This window comes from Balaenoptera borealis (assembly GCF_965194805.1).
Source record: "Balaenoptera borealis genome assembly, chromosome: 3".
Taxonomy (NCBI): Eukaryota; Metazoa; Chordata; class Mammalia; order Artiodactyla; family Balaenopteridae; genus Balaenoptera; species Balaenoptera borealis.
In genome coordinates this window covers 75,320,976-75,339,364 of record NC_138866.1, presented here as the reverse complement: position 1 = coordinate 75,339,364, position 18,389 = coordinate 75,320,976, and the positions used below count along the sequence as shown (strand labels likewise).

Below are 18,389 nucleotides of genomic sequence, written 5' to 3'. Positions count from 1 at the left end.
ATCCCGGACGAGCCCAAGCCGTTAACACTTTTTTCCCTCTACCTTTGCTAACCGCTGAAAAAAGCTCAGTTCTGTACAAACTTTCCAGCGTTCCGAACTGTTCTACAAAAAGATTGTGCGGAGCCAAACTGCCTGGCTTCTTGGACTCTCGCCAGCGGACGCCTGGGAGGGGCAGCCTCGCTCCCGGGAGCAGGGGCCAGGGTCCCGCCGTCTGCAGCCCCCGCAGGCCGTGTCCTCACGGCCCCTGAGCGTCGGGCTCGGATCTCCAGGCTCGCTCCCAGCCCAGGTGGGGACCCACCCCCTCCGCCTGGGGCGGGGGCTGCTCTGATGCCTGCGTCGGAGGCGGGTCCTGGAGGAAAGCGCCTTCTCGGAGAAACCGGGCGGGGCCTCAACTACAAAAAGGCTCGCACCCCGACGTTCCTCTCCTCTTTGTGTCTTTGCGTTTCTACCGGCTCCGCATCGTCCTTACAGGGAGGAAGAAGCGGGTGAGAAGCAAACACTTCTCTTTCCACCGTTCTACCTGTTTCTGCAGACTTGTTCTGAGGCCGAGGTGGGTTCACACTCCTCCTCCTCCAGCTCCTCTTCCTCCATCTCCCCACCCCCCTCCTTTTTAGTAGTTTCATCAGGGGCGTTTGGGTCGGGGGAGTCGCCTCTTAGCAGAGGCAGTGTGGGGCTCGGTGGGGAGGCGTTTGCGGCACCGGACTGGAGGAGCTGAGGAATGGGAAGGAAGGTAAAAGTCCAGTTCTTGTAGAGTTAGAGATTCCCCGTTCCTACTCCGATGCTTATTTTCCGCAGCTGAGTGGAGATGCCAGCGTGAAATGCCTGTTGCCTGGAACATAGGCTCTAAGGGGGACCCCAGAATTGGTGAACCGAAGGAAATCCGGGGAGGCCTACACTTCCTCAAAACTAAGGATTCTTTTGCTTGGTACCCAGGATGATCGCCAGATTTATGAAACGGGTCTTGTCCAGTTTTTGCAACCATAACTGACATGTGGGAACTCGTGTTTTCGTTTTCCGTTTACTCCTCTGTCTCCTCACCCTTAACCCACCTTCAACCAGAGTTGAGAAGTTCTTTGAGACATTGCCAACAACCTCTTCTCTAAGTTTTCTTAGTGGAACCTTGGGATCCTCAGCTTTCTTACTCTGTGACAGCACATCAAATGATAACAACACAGGGCTTATTTAGGCAGGATGGTAAAAACAGTTTCAGCAGCATTCTGGGGCCTGGGGAAATCTCAAGTGAGCTGTAGGGGAGCAGAATTTGCCACCCCAAAACGTCTCTGTAGCATATTATTTTAACCTGGTTATTTCCTAAGAAACAGCAGGCAAGGGGAAAATCCTGAAAGCCTAGTAGGAGTTAACTTTTTGTAATAAGAAACATTTACATTTATAAGGGAAATCTCCATTTGTAAGAGTGTCTCCCTCGCTGTCCCTGGAAGAAGAGGATGACCAAATATCTGCAAACTCTTGCCTGCTGGAGAAAGCCAAGACTTAAGTTTGCATCACAACCCTACTTTTGTTTACTGCGCTTTTCCTGGTACCCTAACATAACTGACTCTCCCCACCGTCAACATCCTTTTTTGCCTTGAGGGGAGGAGGGTATTTAAAGAGAGAACTTCTGCCATTTTGGCGAGTTACTCAGTTTTCCTGGGTCTCTCTAATGTGTCCATGATTTTAAACATCTGTTTGATTTTCTCCTGTCAATCTGTCTCATGTCAATTTGATTCTTAGACCAGCCAGAAGAACCTGGAAGGGTGGAGGAAAATGTCCTCTTCCCCAACAGAGCCAAGACCTTTCCTGTGTCATTGGGAACCTCACAATCAAGTCATAAATGTAATCACTAGAGACCCAAGTGACATAATTATCTGAATAGCACATGGCTAACTTCCCAGAAGCAGCCAGAGGTATTCAAAGAGCCACTTAACTACACAGCTACTAACTAGTTAGTGCAGAAGGATAAGACACTTTATTTCAAGCAACTTTTTAACAGATAATGGGGGAGTAAAATATTTTGGGAATATATGGAAATAACCAAAGTAGTTTTCTCTTAAACAGCAACTTTTCATTGGCACCTTTAAAATTATCTTTGATTTCCTAGAAATCACTAGCGTGGATTATGAACGCTGTGTGGTGCAGTGGGAAGCGTCTAGTCCCTGGAACTGCATATATTCACTGGGCGACACATATTCTTTTTTCGTTCCTGGTTCCTCATCTGTAAAATGAGGGGTTGATAGATAGTCTCTGAGGTCCCTCTTCTAATTCCGACTGTAGGATGTTGGTAACATGACTCTTATATGAAAGAAGGTACTCCAGTAATATAGAGAAGAACTATAGTTTGGCAGAGAGGCTGGGGAAAATCATTCTAGGAAAAGAGGAATGGCTCTGGCTATTGTTGAAAGAGCAGATGTGAGCTTATAAGCAGTCAAAACTAAGGGGTTTGCTGAGTTACTGTTGTAAGCATTTGCCAGTGTGATTCATAAATTAAAGTAGATGGCCAAGAAAGTGGACCACAGCAGGCCAGTGAAACCCCTCTTTAGTTTTTATTTAATTTTTATTTGAGCAAAGAACAATCTCTGTAAACAGCTATTCTCCGAACACATTGAAATACCTGGGAGAGAGTGAATGGGCACAGAACAAGAGTTTGTTGAAAATGGAATGTTTAATGTTTGTCTTTGTTTGGAAATATAGGTGGGTCAGCGGGACTTTGTCCCCATCCTCCCTCAATCAATAGTGTCCTTTACTTCCTGGAGGTAGAGGTGTGACCTTTATTTCCATGTGGGCTTCATCCTCTTTTAACCATTACTTCTGTTACTAAATAAGTTTCATGCTTATAGACCTAAAAAATTTTGAGTTATGAAGGAATTTAGAGATTAATCCCTTCCCTCCATCATCTACTTTTATAATTAGCCTAAAGGACAGAATTAAACATATGTGCTCTGCATAAAGGGAAAAGTACACCAGCACTAAGGCCTTAGAAGGAGAACCCATGCTTCCTGTGTCCATGTGCAGGAAAGCTATTGGCTTTAAGGAGAGAGAGAAAAACATTTCAGGAAACGGGGGATGGCTTTAAGTTCAAGCTGTCAGAACATATGAGCATTTTTTTCAATTGGCAATTGCTTCACATCTATTAAAGTTACTGACAAAAAGATATAACATTCATTAATCATAGATTATAGGTAGTCCCTCAGTATCCAAGGGGGATTAATTCCAGGACTCGCCAAGGGTACCAAAATCCGATGCTCAAGTCCCTTAGATAAAATGGCATAGTATTTGTATATAATCTATGCACATCCTCCCTATACTTTAAATCATCTTTAGATTACTTATAATACCTAATACAATGTAAATGCTATGTAACTAGTTGCTGGGGCACAGCAACTTAAAAATTTTGCTTTTTGGAAGTTTCTAGAATTTTTTTCAAATATTTCCGATCCATAGTTGGTTGAATCCAAGGATGGGGAACCTGTGGATGTGGAGGGTTGACTGTAGTTCCTCATTATAAGTATTTTGAGTAAGCACTTAGATGCATTTTAATGAAATAGTAAAACTTTCTTTTTTAATGTTTTTCAAAATCTTATATTCTGTTTCATCATAACCTCATTGTGCCAAGGTGAAAAGAAAAACAATTAGAATGAAAGCAATCATTCACCATTCACCAGCTGGCTTTTGGCATTGTCAGCTCTATGGACAGGTTGTGAAATCTCCAAAGGTTGTCGGGTGAAACCCCAGAGGAAGAGAAAGGACTCGGCTGTGTTCAGAGGCTGAAGGCTGCCCCCCAGCACTACTGCATAACTCTAAAATCAGAGGCTGATCTGTTTGTGTGAGCTGGTGCTTGCACTGGTGTTTCAGGCCATAGGACTGTATGTGCACGATTTTGGAGTGGAGTATCTAATCTCTGCTTTTAGGCGATTTATCAGACTAGGGTGGGGTTATGTTGATCAAGGCATCTTGATCCCCACAGACTGTGGGAGTTGGCTGCTTCCTGGTCCAGGACTGCTGAGGCAATCAGGGTGTCAGCAATGGGTCTGGCAGCCTTCTCTGCAACAAGTGATAACTTGCTGATAACTTTTTTTTTTTTTTTTTTTTTGGCCTCATGAAGCATCATTGTAAAATCTTATTTCCCCAACCAGGGATGGAACCCTCGCCCCCTGCATTGGAAAGAGGAGTCTTAACCACTGGACTGTCAGGGAAGTCCTGATAACTTTTTTTTAAATGGTATTATTTGTATTAATAAATCTGAACTCACTACTAAAAGAAAAAGATCTTCAGATTGAATCACAAAGCAAAACCCAGCTGTGTGGTTTGTAACGGTTGATAACTTTTTAAAACTCAGTTCTTCAGTTTGTGTTTAAAAGGTGATGTGTGATTAATTTACAGTAGGTGCCCCTCTCAAGCAGTGTGTTTGCCCATAAAAGGAAAGTGAGTGTTTGGGCACGTCGTTAGAGCCCGTAGAGCCCCACATCCTGCAACTGCTCTTTGCTCTGTTAAAAACCAAAACTCAACCGAGTAAATTTGAAGACCTAATTGACTTTTTTGAACGATTCACGAATGGAGCAGCATCTCATCTAGTAGATAAGAGGTGCTCCGAGGAGCTCTTCAATGGAAGGCTTTTTTTTTTTTAATAAAGGAACTCCTTTATTTATTTATTTATTTTTGGTTGTGTTGGGTCTTCGTTTCTGTGCGAGGGCTTTCTCTAGTTGCGGCAAGCGGGGGCCACTCTTCATCGCGGTGCGCGGGCCTCTTATTATCGTGGCCTCTCTTGTTGCGGAGCACAGGCTCCAGACGCGCAGGCTCAGTAGTTGTGGCTCACGGGCCTAGTTGCCTAGTTGCTCCGCGGCATGTGGGATCTTCCCAGACCAGGTGCTCGAACCCCTGTCCCCTGCATTGGCAGGCAGATTCTCAACCACTGCGCCACCAGGGAATCCCCCCCAATGGAAGGCTTTTACACTCAGAAGCTGGATGAGGCAAGAAAGTTATTAGCAAAAGAAAAAGAAAGGGTTGTTTCAGTCAAGGGCTCCTGCTGTTTGATTTCAGAGTTTCCTCATAAGAAAAACTGGCTTACATAATACCCACCTCACACAGTCTTGGTGACGGTTAAATGTAGTCATGTATATGAGCGCTTCATAGAGTGAAAGGTAACACTGATTATTATAATTATTATGATGATTTCAAGTGCATTTGTTTTACTGGTAGGCAGCCTGTCTTCAGTTGACACCTAAAATACAGGGAGACTGAAAACTTGGAGGTGGCTGGATGACAATAGAAGGTTAAGGATTTTTAAGAAGATAACAGTGTCCTAGATCCAACATCAGTGAAGGTGGGTGCTGAGGGCTTGTGAAATAGTTGGCCTCCTGCTGCTACCTGATATTTGAAACCATAGGATCTATAAGTGATCCTGGTGACCTTCAGTCCACTTTCTATGCAGGCAACGAATCCACTTTGCGAGTGGATGCAATGTCAGTGTTGCGTTGATGGTGGAGATAATCAATTTTACAACTGTGTTACAAGGAACAGAAGATTGAGTGCTCACAGTTAGTCATTTGTGGACAGGTAAAGAAGAAAAGAAAGAGAAGCCCAGGACATATGATAAGGATATTTCTGAGGGTTAGTAAGGGTTAGTAGCTGGGAGGCTGAGGTCAAAGGCAGGGTGCTAACAGCTGCCACATAACCTTCTCTGGAAGTGCTTTCCTGGTTCTGTGAAACCTACTTAGCACCCTTTCATGAAACCAAATTATGTGGGTAAACAGAAAGCACAGTGGAGCAACATCCTGCTGAGAGACCCCATCTTACTCTGCAGGCTTCTTCTGAGGCAGTTCTTAGAGCTGGCCCAAGAAGCAACATCTTCTGGATCCAGATCATTGCATGGGAACAATGAAACCTCGGTCCTGTCCTGGGCAAAAGTAAGAACCACGATGTCAGGAAAAGCAACTTTGGGACAAGAGGCCATGTTTATCAAACTTTGCCTCTGGAACACGTCTCTAATCTATTCAGGTGGATTAATAGTTGGCCCGGTCATGCCCAGGGAAGAGGTGAATGACTCTCATTGTTTGTCCAAGAGCAGTGTCCTTGGTTTGCCTGTCTCTGCAGAACTGGGGATTTTTAGATCTAGTCTCCCCACCCTGTTCATCTGATCATTATATAATCAGAACCAACAGGGGCCTCCAGGTTCACACAGCTGGAACCCATCTCCAGGAACAAACAGCTGGAACCTCTCTTCAGTTGGAGGGAAACTTCCAGGTTTTTGTAAGATTCTTCCATCTGGGTAATCTGTTGTTTTATTTATTTACTTGTTTGTTTGTTTATATACTATTTTTAGCTGTCCATCCATTTCAGTGAAACTATTTCCCCCCTTTTAAAGCCTCTGGGCCCAAGCTCATGAATTAAGAAGAAAATGAATTAGATTCCAAAGTTTAAAATGAAAACAGATTTCTTTGGGGGATATCCTGTATCAGGGGTCCCCAGCCCCTGGGCTGTGGGCGGGTAGCGGTCTGCGGCCTGCTAGGAACCGGGCCGCACAGCAGGAGGTGAGCGGCGGGCGCGCAAAGCTCCGTCTGCCGCTCCCCACCGCCCTCATTACTGCCTGAACCATCGCCCCGCCCCCGTCCGTGGAAAAATTGTCTTCCTCAAAACCGGTCCCTGGTGCCAAAAAGGTTGGGGACCACTGTCCTATATGTAGATAAAGGGAAATTAGTGCGACTAGGAGCAAGCGGAGGTTTAGGAGAGACTCCTAAATTGTGATAAACTCCCCAAAGATTTGGTAAAGCTGTTTGCTGAAGGGCATCCGGAACCCCCCCCCCCCCCCGCCATATAGGCATTGTATGTGGCTTAACAAGAAAAGAAACAGAAAGTACATTTTAAGCTCTGTTTTCTTTTCTTTTTCGATATTTATTTATTTGGCTGCGCCGGGTCTTAGTTACGGCACATGAGATCTTCGATCATCGTTGCAGCATGTAGGATCTTTCAGTTGCGGCCTTCGAACTTAGTTGGCATGTGGGATCTAATCTAGTTCCCTGACCAGGGATGGAATCTAGGTCCCCTGCTCTGGGAGCACGGAGTCAGCCACTGGACCACCAGTGAAGTCCCAGCTCTGTTTTCTTATAACCTTCCCTGATAATTTCTTTCCTTAAGAAAGTTTTGGGGGAATTCCCTGGTGGTCCAGTGGTTAGGACTCTGTGCTTTTACTGCGGAGGGCGTGGGTTCAATCCCTGGTCAGGGAACTAAGATCCCACAGGCCGTGCAGTAGGATCAAAAAAAAGAAAGAAAGTTTTGGGTGCTCTTTGAAAGCAAAGTGGGACACATCCCAAGATCAAAAGAAGGTACACTAACCATAGTTACTCGTCATTAAAGGCCAAGGTAATTCCCTGGTGCATAAAGTTTGGTGGATCCCTTGAATACAAAATACTGCCTGTGGGGAGAGGAAGAGAATGTTAATTTTTATAAAGACCAAGGGATTGGTTTGAGAGAGAGGATAAAGTTAGTCTAAAGAACATTTGGAACAAATTCCACTGACACTTATGTGCTTAGGTCTAGAAGGATATGTGTAAATGAGTCTGACCACCCTTGACCAAATGTGAGGCTCTGCACCGTTGGCCTAGGCAGATTCACTTCTGTACCACAAATAATCTCTTATTTGTTTTCTTCCAATTCCCTTTTACCTCTCTTTTTGGGAAATTTAGAATTGCATATATGCTTGTGGAAGGTGTGAGTGGGGGGAGCAGATGTTATATAGTGGTGGCCACTATCACCAGTGGTGTGTATTTGCTGGGATTTGGTTTCTGGATGTCTCAGGGAGTCAAGATTACAATAAGCCTGAGCTAACTTTAGCTGAGTTGTTATAGAACGAACGTGTAAATTTTGTAAGTCAGAAACAAAGATATTCCTTTACCTCCGCAGATTGGGACATGAGGGCCTTCAACCTCCCAACAAACAAGTGGCTTTTTAGGGTGACAAGCCCTGAGGTAGGGTCAGCCCAGTGCCTTAACTAGGAGCGGTATGGGCTGGACTTACACACCGAGCCTTCAGGGATGATGCATACCGGTGAGACTGGGCTGCAGACCATCCTATCATCTCTTTCTTCCAGCTGGTGCCTTGTGCCGCCAACTAAACTTACACAAACTTACCTTTACAATTCCATGGTCACTGGACTTCTGCTAGTGAAACTAGAAAGGCTCTCTTATGCTTAATGAGAACCAGGGAATTTCAAACTTTTAGAGCTAGCAGCTCTCATTTTATAGATGAACAAATTTAGGCCTGGAGAAGAAAATGAAGTCAGTCATTAAAAAAAAATATTATTGAGGGTCTACTGTGAGGCAGGCAGTATGATACAAGGCGAATAATATGAGTCCTGCCCTCCTGTAGATTATGCACGAGTAGGAAACACTGAGAAGTAAACAGGTAATTGTTTGCTCAAGATCCCATGAATAATGGTTTGGGAATGGCACCCATGAAACCTGACAAGAGGTAAATCTTTATTTTGTGGGCATATCCTGAGCTTTGCGACTTTTGCTTTGACACTGGTGAGCTGTCCTTGGGCTTAATATCTAAAGCGTAGAGTGGTTGGACAGAAACTGTAGACAGACCTGCCAGCTCACACCCCCTTCGGTGAACAGCAATATCCCCTGTACAATACTGGCACCTCCTACAAGGACCCACTGTTTTCTCTACAGCGTGGGAGACAGCGTTCCTATCCACCACTGCCACCTAATGACTCTTTTGGGTACTACCAGCTCAGGTTCTACTCCCAGATTTTTGGACTCTGGGATTCCGGCCTCTGCTCCCTGTGTGACCTTTAAGGACCCTTCCAACCTTGACAGCCTGCCATTCTACAATTGCCTGTGACATTAGAAGGCAATATTTGTCCATCGCAGACCAAGAGACTTAACTGATTACAATTCAAGAAAACTTTGTCTTCCAAAAAACTAGAAAGAGAAAACACACCCAGGAGACTGAAAAGCACAATGTAAATGTAAAGAGCTTGGCGCATGGGGAGTATGGCAGCCCAGCAGCTGTGTTGGAGCAGCGGCCATATAGGACTACTTGTTATTCTTTTATCTGTGACTCTTCCAATCATGTACCACTTTCTTGCTAACCTCCCAAGAACACACTTTTGCTGCTGCTATTACAGATCATACTCTTATGTGCTTAATGGAAACCTTTTCAGTGACTATTTCTTTATTTCAGAATTGAGGAATGACCAAAGAATTTCTTAGTGTATAATTTGGTAATTCTTTGGCAGTATACCAAATTTGTCTACAGTTATGATAAAACAGACAAGGTAGAGAAATGCCCCATAAAAGTGATTCAGACTACCACGAGGGCATGACTCTCTCTCTCTCTGAGCCCTTCCATGTGTCTATCCACATGTACTGTACTCTTTTTCCTCCTAATAAACACTTTACTTGCTTCACTAAAAAAAAAAAAAAAAAAAAAAAAAAACGGAAGAAAGAGAGGTCATTTCGCTCACCCTGTCACATGCCTTCACATGTAACCAGCAGAACCCCGATCCTCTTGTGTTTCTAGAGTCACAGTTGTACTCCCAGGGCTGGTTAGCAGCACTACAGGCTCAGTGCTACAACCTGTGGCCTCTTTAAGGGCTACAAAAATATTTAATACGAAAATATGTTTATTGACTTACACACAAGAAAAGCACAATATAAAAATTAATAATTAATTTAATATCCATGACACTATACCAATTATTATTTTTTAAATAAATAAATACATAAATTTATTTATTTATTTTTGGCTGCGTTGGGTCTTTGTAGCTGCGCACAGGCTTTTCTCTAGTTGCGGCGAGTGGAGGCTACTCTTCGTTGTGGTACACGGGCTTCTCATGGCGGTGGCTTCTCTTGTTGTGGAGCATGGGCTCTAGGCACACAGGCTTCAGTAGGTGTGGCACGTGGGCTCAGTAGTTGTGGCTCGCGGGCTCTAGAGCACAGGCTCAGTAGTTGTGGCGTACGGGCTTAGTTGCTCCGTGGCATGTGGGATCTAACCCGTGTTCCCTGTGCTGGCAGGTGGATTCTTAACCACTGCGCCACCTGGGGAGTCCAAGACTTGGTGTGTCTTAATGGTCTTTGTGTTCCAGGACCTAGCACGGTGACTGGTACCCAGTAGGGGCTTATGTAGTGTTTGTTATTAAATTGGTTAATATGAATTAAAGAGTGTGAATGGATTTTGTAATGCTACAACTGATAGAAACGTAAATTTTCAGGGATAGGAAAGAGAGGTTGGGGCTGGAAGGTGTGTCCAGGAAACTTTTAAATAGACTTTCCAAAGGAATCGATTGACAAGACATATGAGACTAATGAGGAAAGGTGCCGCAGACCGGCTGCAGAAAGCTAGAAGTTCCTGGCGGTGAGGGGTAAGGAACTGAAAAGCACCAGTATGGGGTCAGAAGGGCCAAGACAACTGATGGTTGCAAGGCAAGTTTATTCAAAGAGCATGAATGTATATATAGGTTCAGCACGGAACGAACACTAGGCAACAAATCACTAAACCTTGTATTTCCACATAATTCTGTCGCCACTATCTATGCGCCATTATCTATGCGCCACTATCTATGCGCCACTATCTATGCGTCACTATCTATGCATCACTATCTATGCGTCAGCATGCCTTATGGGCCATTCTTTGGAGATACAGACTTCCCCCTCAGGGCAGCACGTCCTTCTTCTGGGGAACAACCAGGGGCTCTTAGATCCAGAGCAGGCACCTGGAACGAAACTGGCCGCAAGCCATTTTCCTTTTTTACGCTCAATACCACAGCGTCAGGAGTGCATACCAAGAAAGAGACAAGCAGTTCTCCGGAAAGCAGAAAGCTGAATAAGCTTACAGCTTGGGGGCCACCACAGAAAGGAAAAGAAAAAGATATGCTTAGGTGATGGAGGATACCTGATTCATGACTCCCTGTCAGAGGGAAAGGTCCCTGTCCTTTTAGCCTAATTTGGCAATGCTTCTGTACCCCTACTGCATCTCCTTTTGCTCTTGTCAGGAGCCTTAGTTGGAAGAGACGGTGATGGTCCTGAGCCCCCTGTTTGTCGTCTTCATGCTGGGTCTGGGTCTGACCCCACTGACCCTGGCTCTGGATGACTACAAATACAGACACTTCCTATCCCAGCACTCTGATCCCAAACCAAAGGGCCGGGATCACAGATACTGTGAAAGCATGATGAGGAGCCGAAACCTGATCAACCCCTGCAAAGACGTCAACACCTTTATTCACGGCAACAAGAATGACATCAAGGCCATCTGTGAAGATGAGAATGGAAAACCTTACAGAGGCAATCTCAGAATAAGCAACTCTCCCTTCCAGGTCACCACTTGCAAGCATAAAGGAGGGTCCCCCCGGCCTCCATGCAAGTACAGAGCCACAAGAGGGTACAGAGTCATTGTTATTGGCTGTGAAAATGACTTGCCCACCCACTTTGATGAGTCCTTTATCCCTCCAAGGCAGTAGCCTAGAGCTGGCTCTGCCCTTTTTTCCTTGCATTTCCCCCTCATACTGTAGCAACATTCATTGCTAGGAATCCAGAAAATGAGCTGCTGATCTTTTGTTTTCTGTTTTACAATATGCTTAATAAATAAAAACGTCTCTGAAATCAGTAAGAATCAAAGTCTTCTCACTGATTCTTGGTCTATTGATCTTTCCCCATTTTCTCTATTCAGCTGTCCCCTGAGAGGGTTGGATGGGATAGAAATGCCTTTTTCCTTATCAGTCAGTTCCTTATCAGGCATTAAGGAGGTGGACTTTACCTTTCTGTGAAGGTAAGGATGTTAAATTCATCTTACAGAGATTGCTGGGAAAATTCCAGGGCTCAAGGCCACTAAGCAGAAGTTTTAGGAGAAGCAAATTGTTTTGCTGTCACCTTTAATAAGCCAGTATTACTTTTACAAATGTTAAGCCTTAGGAAGAAGAGTTTAGGACTAAATACCAACAGATTAATTACACTCTCTCTCTCTTTCACACACATACACACACACACACACACACACACACATTTGTAATCCTGCATGAATACCAAAATCCATTCAGGGTAGCCACTCTTACCTTAAGCAGGAAGTAATTTGATATTGCTTTGAATGGAACACTGCCAGGATATTCTCATGGTTATTTTATATAAAGATCAAAAAATTGATTACTACATTATTTTCTCTTTAATCTTTTACTTTATCAACTGACGTCTGGCAACTCTGAGGTCTTGGGGAGGTCATAGAAAGATTCCAAGATTATCCTTTATTCTTCTTCAACTTGATATGTTTTCAAGTAAATACAAACTTAGGTTAACAGTTTCTGTAAAATATGCTAATTAATCCACAGGTTCAGTGGTTAACTTCCTGTTACCTAATTTCATCAACAGATGCCTGGATATTTTATTTAGAAAGTAGTTAATAAATTACAATTATATATCACTAGTTTTGCCATCTTATGAATGACTATAGTGGTCACAGTATTCCCCATGGTGGCCTCCCCTGCTGCCTACATGCCCTGAAATGGACCAAAAGCCCTGGTTCCTCAATACCTGGGTTATAGGCCAGTGTCCTGGTGCCACAGAGAGCCCACCCTCACTGAAAGTACTCAATTTATGGAGGAAAGGATGAAAAAGTAGGTTATGGGTACACACTCAACACATGAATATATCTGCCTTGAATTCATCTATTTCAAAATTGAAAACATTGTCATTTCTTTCTGAAGTAGGGAGAAGGGTTTTCCAAACCTCTTTTATTAGAAAATTTGTCTTGGGACTCACCTGGTGGCACAGTGGTTAAGACTGCGCCTGCCAATTCAGGGGACACGGATTCAATCCCTGGTCTGGGAAGATCCCACATTCCTCGGAGCAACGATGCACGTGTGCCACAACTACTGAGCCTGAGCTCTAGAGCCCACGAGGTGCAACTACTGAGCCTGCGTGCTGCAACTACTGAAGCCTGTGCACCTAGAGCCTGTGCTCCGCAACAAGAGAAGCCACCGCAATAAGAAGCCCACACACCACAACGAAGAGTAGCCCCCCACTCACCGCAACTAGAGAAAGCCCGCGTGCAGCAGCGAAGACTCAACACAGAAAAAAAAAAAAAAGTTCTGGAAATGTATAGTGTTAAAAAAAAAAAAAAGAAAGAAAGAAAATTTATCTTACTATAAAGTCAAAAATCCCTTAGGAAGCGAGAAATTTCCAGTGTTTGGTAGACTATTTGGATTTTTTTTTCTGGTTCTCCAACCAGGACTATCTCCCTAATATTAGGTAATGGGGCTTCCAAACAGACTCTTGCCCACTCACGGTCTTGATGGGGAAAGTCAAAGGCATGGACCATTATTACATTGATCACATCATAGTTGTGAAAACTCACATCTCCAAACATCTACTTAGAGCATTATTATTGCATACCCTGCCCTGGTGTTAGGACACATGACACTTTCCCAGGAAATCATGTGGCAATGGGATAGGGTTCTTCCTGACCTGCTGATGGAGCTAGCAGCTGAGTAGCCAACCCTAGTAGTTTTTGCTCTTGATCTCTTGTTCTCTCACAACCAAAGTTTGTTTAGAATGAAATGTTTAGTCACAGGCAAGTCATTTAATCTCAGGTCAATGATTTGAAGAATTGAAATCCTAATCCACTATGTTTTGTTGACTTTGCAAGGAAAAGAGAAGAAGAACCCCCAAATGTCAAGTCCTTTGAAGAATGGTGACATGAAAGAAAGAAAATTCCATGCACTTTGGAGAGAAAGCGTCTGTCTAGGGACATAGCATAAATGCTAATAGCTGAGATATTTTGGCTTAAAAACAACCTTCTAATCTCTTGGGAATACAGGTTCTCTACAAACTAAGAGGGAGGGTGTCAATAATATGTGCAATTCAGTTTAGTTGTTATTATATCAGATTGAGGGAACAAAGGAAACCAAGAAAAATGGAAATTGTAAAAATGGCCATTGCTGACATTTACTGAACACTTAACCATAGGCTAGGCATTGTGGTAAGCACTTTACATTGATTTTATCATTTATTCTTCACAACATTCCTAAGAAGTAGGTATTATTATTATGCTTATTCTACTTGTGAGGAAATATACTGAGAAAGGTTAAGTAATTTCTCCAAGGTCACACAGTTAGTGTGGCAGAACTAGGTCTTTGGGATCACAGTATCAAAAGAAGTTCTTACTGAGATTTGACGTGTGTGGTGGAGAAAGCCTTTGGGGCAAGCTCTAAACAAAAAGTATGTGTTGGGAGGATTTGGGGATCATTTCATTTTCTGTTGTAGGTAGAACCTTGAGATGCACCCATTGATGTCTACATTGGACTTCTGTTCATAATATTTTTCCATGTCTTGTTAAATCAGTTGGTTACTGTGGCTGAGGTCATGGGTTTGCTCTTGTATGAATAGTTTAATCTACTCTGTAGCTAGTCATCTTGCTAAACCATGTTGTCGGTCACAAAGAAGCAGGATGAGAGAAAGTAGACAGAACTGTGCAAAATTGGATTTGGGAAAAGCAACCCAAAGTACATTGTTGTGATGAAGCTCTTACCCAAGTGCCAAGTGTATCTTCAGAAGTTGTATCCAGTGGTCCTGGGGTTGAGGGGTAAATCGAACATCATTTCTTCCTGCCATCCTGCTTCCCACAACTCCTTCACTTCCCTCACTTCCCAACTCCATATAGCATATCTGCGGCAGCAGACACAGGAATGTGACATAGAGCTTCGTATCTTTCTGTGCACAGGCAAAAGGTGGTTGTGAACTTAGAAGCTGGCATTTAAAAGAATGATAGTTATGTTTGATCCTAATCATTATCGTTAAGGATAGGCTGTAGGTGGAATAAAGTGCAGGTCCCTCGTCAGCCGTTTAATCACTCACACAGTGTGATCCACCATCATGAAGCAGCCTCTTTGAAACAAAGGACAGTAGTAACCATATATATCAAACTAGGTGTTCAGCTGGGGCTAACCCTTGGACTGCATTGTGTAGAAATGGACCTGTCTGACGCTCCAAAAATTGTCCTTGCTGCTTTGGGTTGCTCACTTCCTGTTGAATCAGGGATGATTTTGCCTGCCCCTTGGTTTCTCTCTAGGCATCTCCAAGGTAGTGATGGCTCTCCAGAGGACCCATGCCTTACTTCTGCTCTTGCTGCTGACCCTGCTGGGGCTGGGGCTGGTACAGCCCTCCTATGGCCAGGATCGCATGTACCAACGATTCCTGCGGCAACACGTGGACCCTGATATGACAGGAGGCAATGATGGCTACTGCAACTTGGTGATGCAAAGACGGAAGATGACTTCACATCAGTGCAAGCGCTTCAACACTTTCATTCATGAAGACCTTCAGAGCATTCGTAGTATCTGCAGAACCGCCAATATTCAGTGCAAGAATGGCCAGATGAACTGCCATGAGGGTGTAGTGAAGGTCACAGACTGCAGGGAGACAGGAAGTTCCAGGGCTCCCAACTGCAGATACCGGGCCAAGGCCAGCACCAGACGTGTTGTCATTGCCTGTGAAGGTAACCCAGAGGTGCCTGTGCACTTTGATAGATAGATGCCACCCAGCAGGGGTTATGGCCCAGCTGCTGGCCTTTAATTTACTCCTTAAATAACAATGAGTAATGCATTTGAGCTGTCCCAGGCTCTGTCTCCACTGCTTCTTTCTTTCCTTTTTTTTTTTTGTTCATTATATAACCAATTCTGTTAAATACATTGCATGAAAGAGAAAGATGAGACATAAACTTATAATGAATCTGAGCTTTTCTGTAATAAGGTTCCTTCTATAATATTGGTCAGCTTTGCTCTCTCTAATCTTATGCTCTGGAATTTAGTCATTATTTAGCACTTCAAGAATTTCAAGGTGCTTTCATCTAAGTTATCTCATTCTAATACCATAGCACCCTTGGGATGCTGTTACCATAGCACCCTTGGGATGCTGCTGCTAGTGTTGCAATATACAAAAGCCCAAAGTTAAGAGATTTGCTAAGACCAAAAGGTTAGTAGAAAAACTGAGACAAAAGTCTAGTTTACATGGTTACTAATCCAGGGCTTTTTCCACTTCATCACAAGGAATGTTTTGAAAATATTTGGTTTCTGTTATTCCCAAATGTCAGCTGTTGGGGGAAGCATTACAAATTTGGAAATAGACACTGGCAACATGAGAGCTCTATCTGTATAATGTGGCAACCTTGCTGTGTTTGGATCTAATAAGATCAAGAAATGATACAAGGGATTTTCTTTTCCTCTTCCCAAACTTTTGAGTCACTCTAGTAAGTCAGAGTATTAAAATGTACTAGATCATTAAGACTCTTCCTGACTGAAAGATTTTTCAAGTTTTCCTTATAATAAAGGAAATAAGATACCTTCAATTCCAGGTATTTGAGAAGACTATGGTCTTGTGTGTGAGATTTTTTTTTTCTCCCTCCTATCCTCTTTTAATTCTTCTCTAGTTTATAAACATGCACACACTTTAATATCCTCATAAACTCTGGCTCAAGACTAAAGCTCGTCAGATCAATGACCATGACACAAAAAAATTTGTCTCATTTGCTCCAGAGAGAATGATTCCTCTCAAGACAATTCTCATACCCCTTCCTTCTCCCTTTAAATATTTAGGAGCAAATTGGGGGACAAAGATGTATAAAGACATTAACTGATAAAGAAGGAAAGTGTGTGTGTGTGTGTGTGTGTGTGTGTGTGTGTGTGAGAGAAAGGACTGAACTGAAAGCATTTGAATTATAGCAGACATATATTATTTATATTTAAGATGTATAACTTCATTTGGTATACATATACATTCTGAGATAATCACTATAATCAAGCTAACAAACATATCTATCATTTCACATGGTTACCCTTACGTGTGTGTGTACGATGCAAATCCATAGGGTTTACCCTGTTAGCAAATTTTCAGTACACAGTACTATATTGCCACCTGTTAAAAAACTTAGGGGTTCAGAAGAGGCCTCCCCAAGATGTGCTACTTTGGCATGCGGATTATTTTGAGCTAATGGCAGTGGAGACCCTGTTAACTCAAGAGAAACTACTGCCCCTCACTTAAGTTCCTAGAAGAATTTGAACTGGGGATTTTTCCCAGAAAAAGAGTTATTAGCAGACATAAGTTGGATCTCTTTCTTAGCTTGCCACTTCACACATGAGCCCTAGGAGTGTCTCCCTCCTGCCTCTACATTCCTTGAGTCACTACTTGATTTAGGTCTTCAGTAGATAACACTAAGTTGCTGGGAAGGGCTCGAGATGTATGGGCACATGATGGCCATCTTATCTTTTCTTAGAGTCATCTCTCAAGTCCTCCATACCCAGGTGCCCAGAATTCCTGCCTTTTTACCCCCCCTCTTCACCCAAAGAACTAGAGTAGTTGGATTTACAGCGTCCTCTGAGACAATCCCTGTCTAGACTATCAGCACATGATTCCCCGTTATTCCAGGAATACTTGACATGAGCTAGGGTTTAAAGTGCACCAGAGTTACTGTAAATACCAACACGTCCGCGTCTAATCCTGATGACATATTTCCCATTCAAAGAGAAGAAACAGGATGGCATTGCTACTAACATGCTTTGAAGACAAGTTCTGGATATAAACTAAACATTCTGACTATAGGACAGGAAAAAGAATTTTCCCTCTATCCTTCTAGGTTCTGAGACCTGGCTGAGATCCCCCTGTAATAAGAGATAGATTAACAAGAGAAAATGTTGACCTAAAACAAAAAGACTGCCAGTTATTTCTCCAGCAAAAAATAGTTTTATTTGGGATCAGCAAAGAATTGCAATTTGAGGTCTACAACCATGGTGAGCCACATGCAAGTCTCCAGCAAAAATGGAGAGGAGAATATTATAGAGGGGAAAAGGAAGTTGGGAGGGCTATAGTAAACAAAGAGAGCATGGCTTTTTGTTGGCTGAGTTGTGACAGTCTCTTAATGTCTGAGCCAAGAAAGAAGAGGAAATCTTTCTTCTTCCTGTTGGCTCTGCTATCCTCATAGAGCGTGAGAGCTCCCCCTTCTGGTCTCCTGACTCTATTTAATTGAGATTTCTATTTATTATTATTATTATTATTACAAAAAACAAACAGAAGCTTAACAAAATGTATATTTCCTGTATGCTTGGGAGACACCCAAGAAAGCTGACTACAACTCCCCCCAGTGGCCCAAGCTGATACCTCAAATACCATTTTCAGCTAAAGACAAAAGAGGATGTTGGGGATAGTATTACAGGAAGGAAGGCAATTCACCAGAAGTTGAAAGGAGCAAATGGTGGTAAACAAATATTTGTTGAGCCTTGCAGAGACAGTAAGACAGAGAGAAATTTTAACAAACAGACTTTGCTAGGTTCCTCCCTGTCTACACACCTAGTTCATATTATACTATAATTCTCCATGGTGTAACTATCTTCCTGGAACAAGTCCCCTACCTAC

General features: G+C 43.2%; 2 protein-coding genes across 5 annotated transcripts; both read left to right on the top strand.

Annotated features, from left to right (window-relative positions):
• The first annotated feature begins 402 nt into the window (after positions 1-402).
• On the top strand, positions 403-11,600 carry ANG (angiogenin). Of its 2 annotated transcripts, none has more exons than XM_082386906.1 (2): positions 403-485; positions 10,991-11,600. In XM_082386906.1, exon 2 carries the CDS (start codon positions 11,015-11,017, stop codon positions 11,453-11,455), a length of 441 nt encoding a protein of 146 aa, XP_082243032.1. In that variant the 5' UTR covers positions 403-485; positions 10,991-11,014; the 3' UTR covers positions 11,456-11,600. The 2 variants fall into 2 exon arrangements, with proteins under 2 accessions (XP_082243032.1, XP_082243031.1); XM_082386905.1 differs by having other exon boundaries at positions 435-550.
• Positions 404-16,348, top strand: RNASE4 (ribonuclease A family member 4). 3 transcript variants are annotated; one of them, XM_082386901.1, is made up of 2 exons: positions 404-485; positions 15,055-16,348. In XM_082386901.1, exon 2 carries the CDS (start codon positions 15,072-15,074, stop codon positions 15,513-15,515), a length of 444 nt encoding a protein of 147 aa, XP_082243027.1. In that variant the 5' UTR covers positions 404-485; positions 15,055-15,071; the 3' UTR covers positions 15,516-16,348. The 3 variants fall into 3 exon arrangements, with proteins under 3 accessions (XP_082243027.1, XP_082243026.1, XP_082243025.1); XM_082386900.1 differs by having other exon boundaries at positions 412-550; XM_082386899.1 differs by lacking the exon at positions 404-485 and adding an exon at positions 6,150-6,262.
• Positions 16,349-18,389: the final 2,041 nt, after the last annotated feature.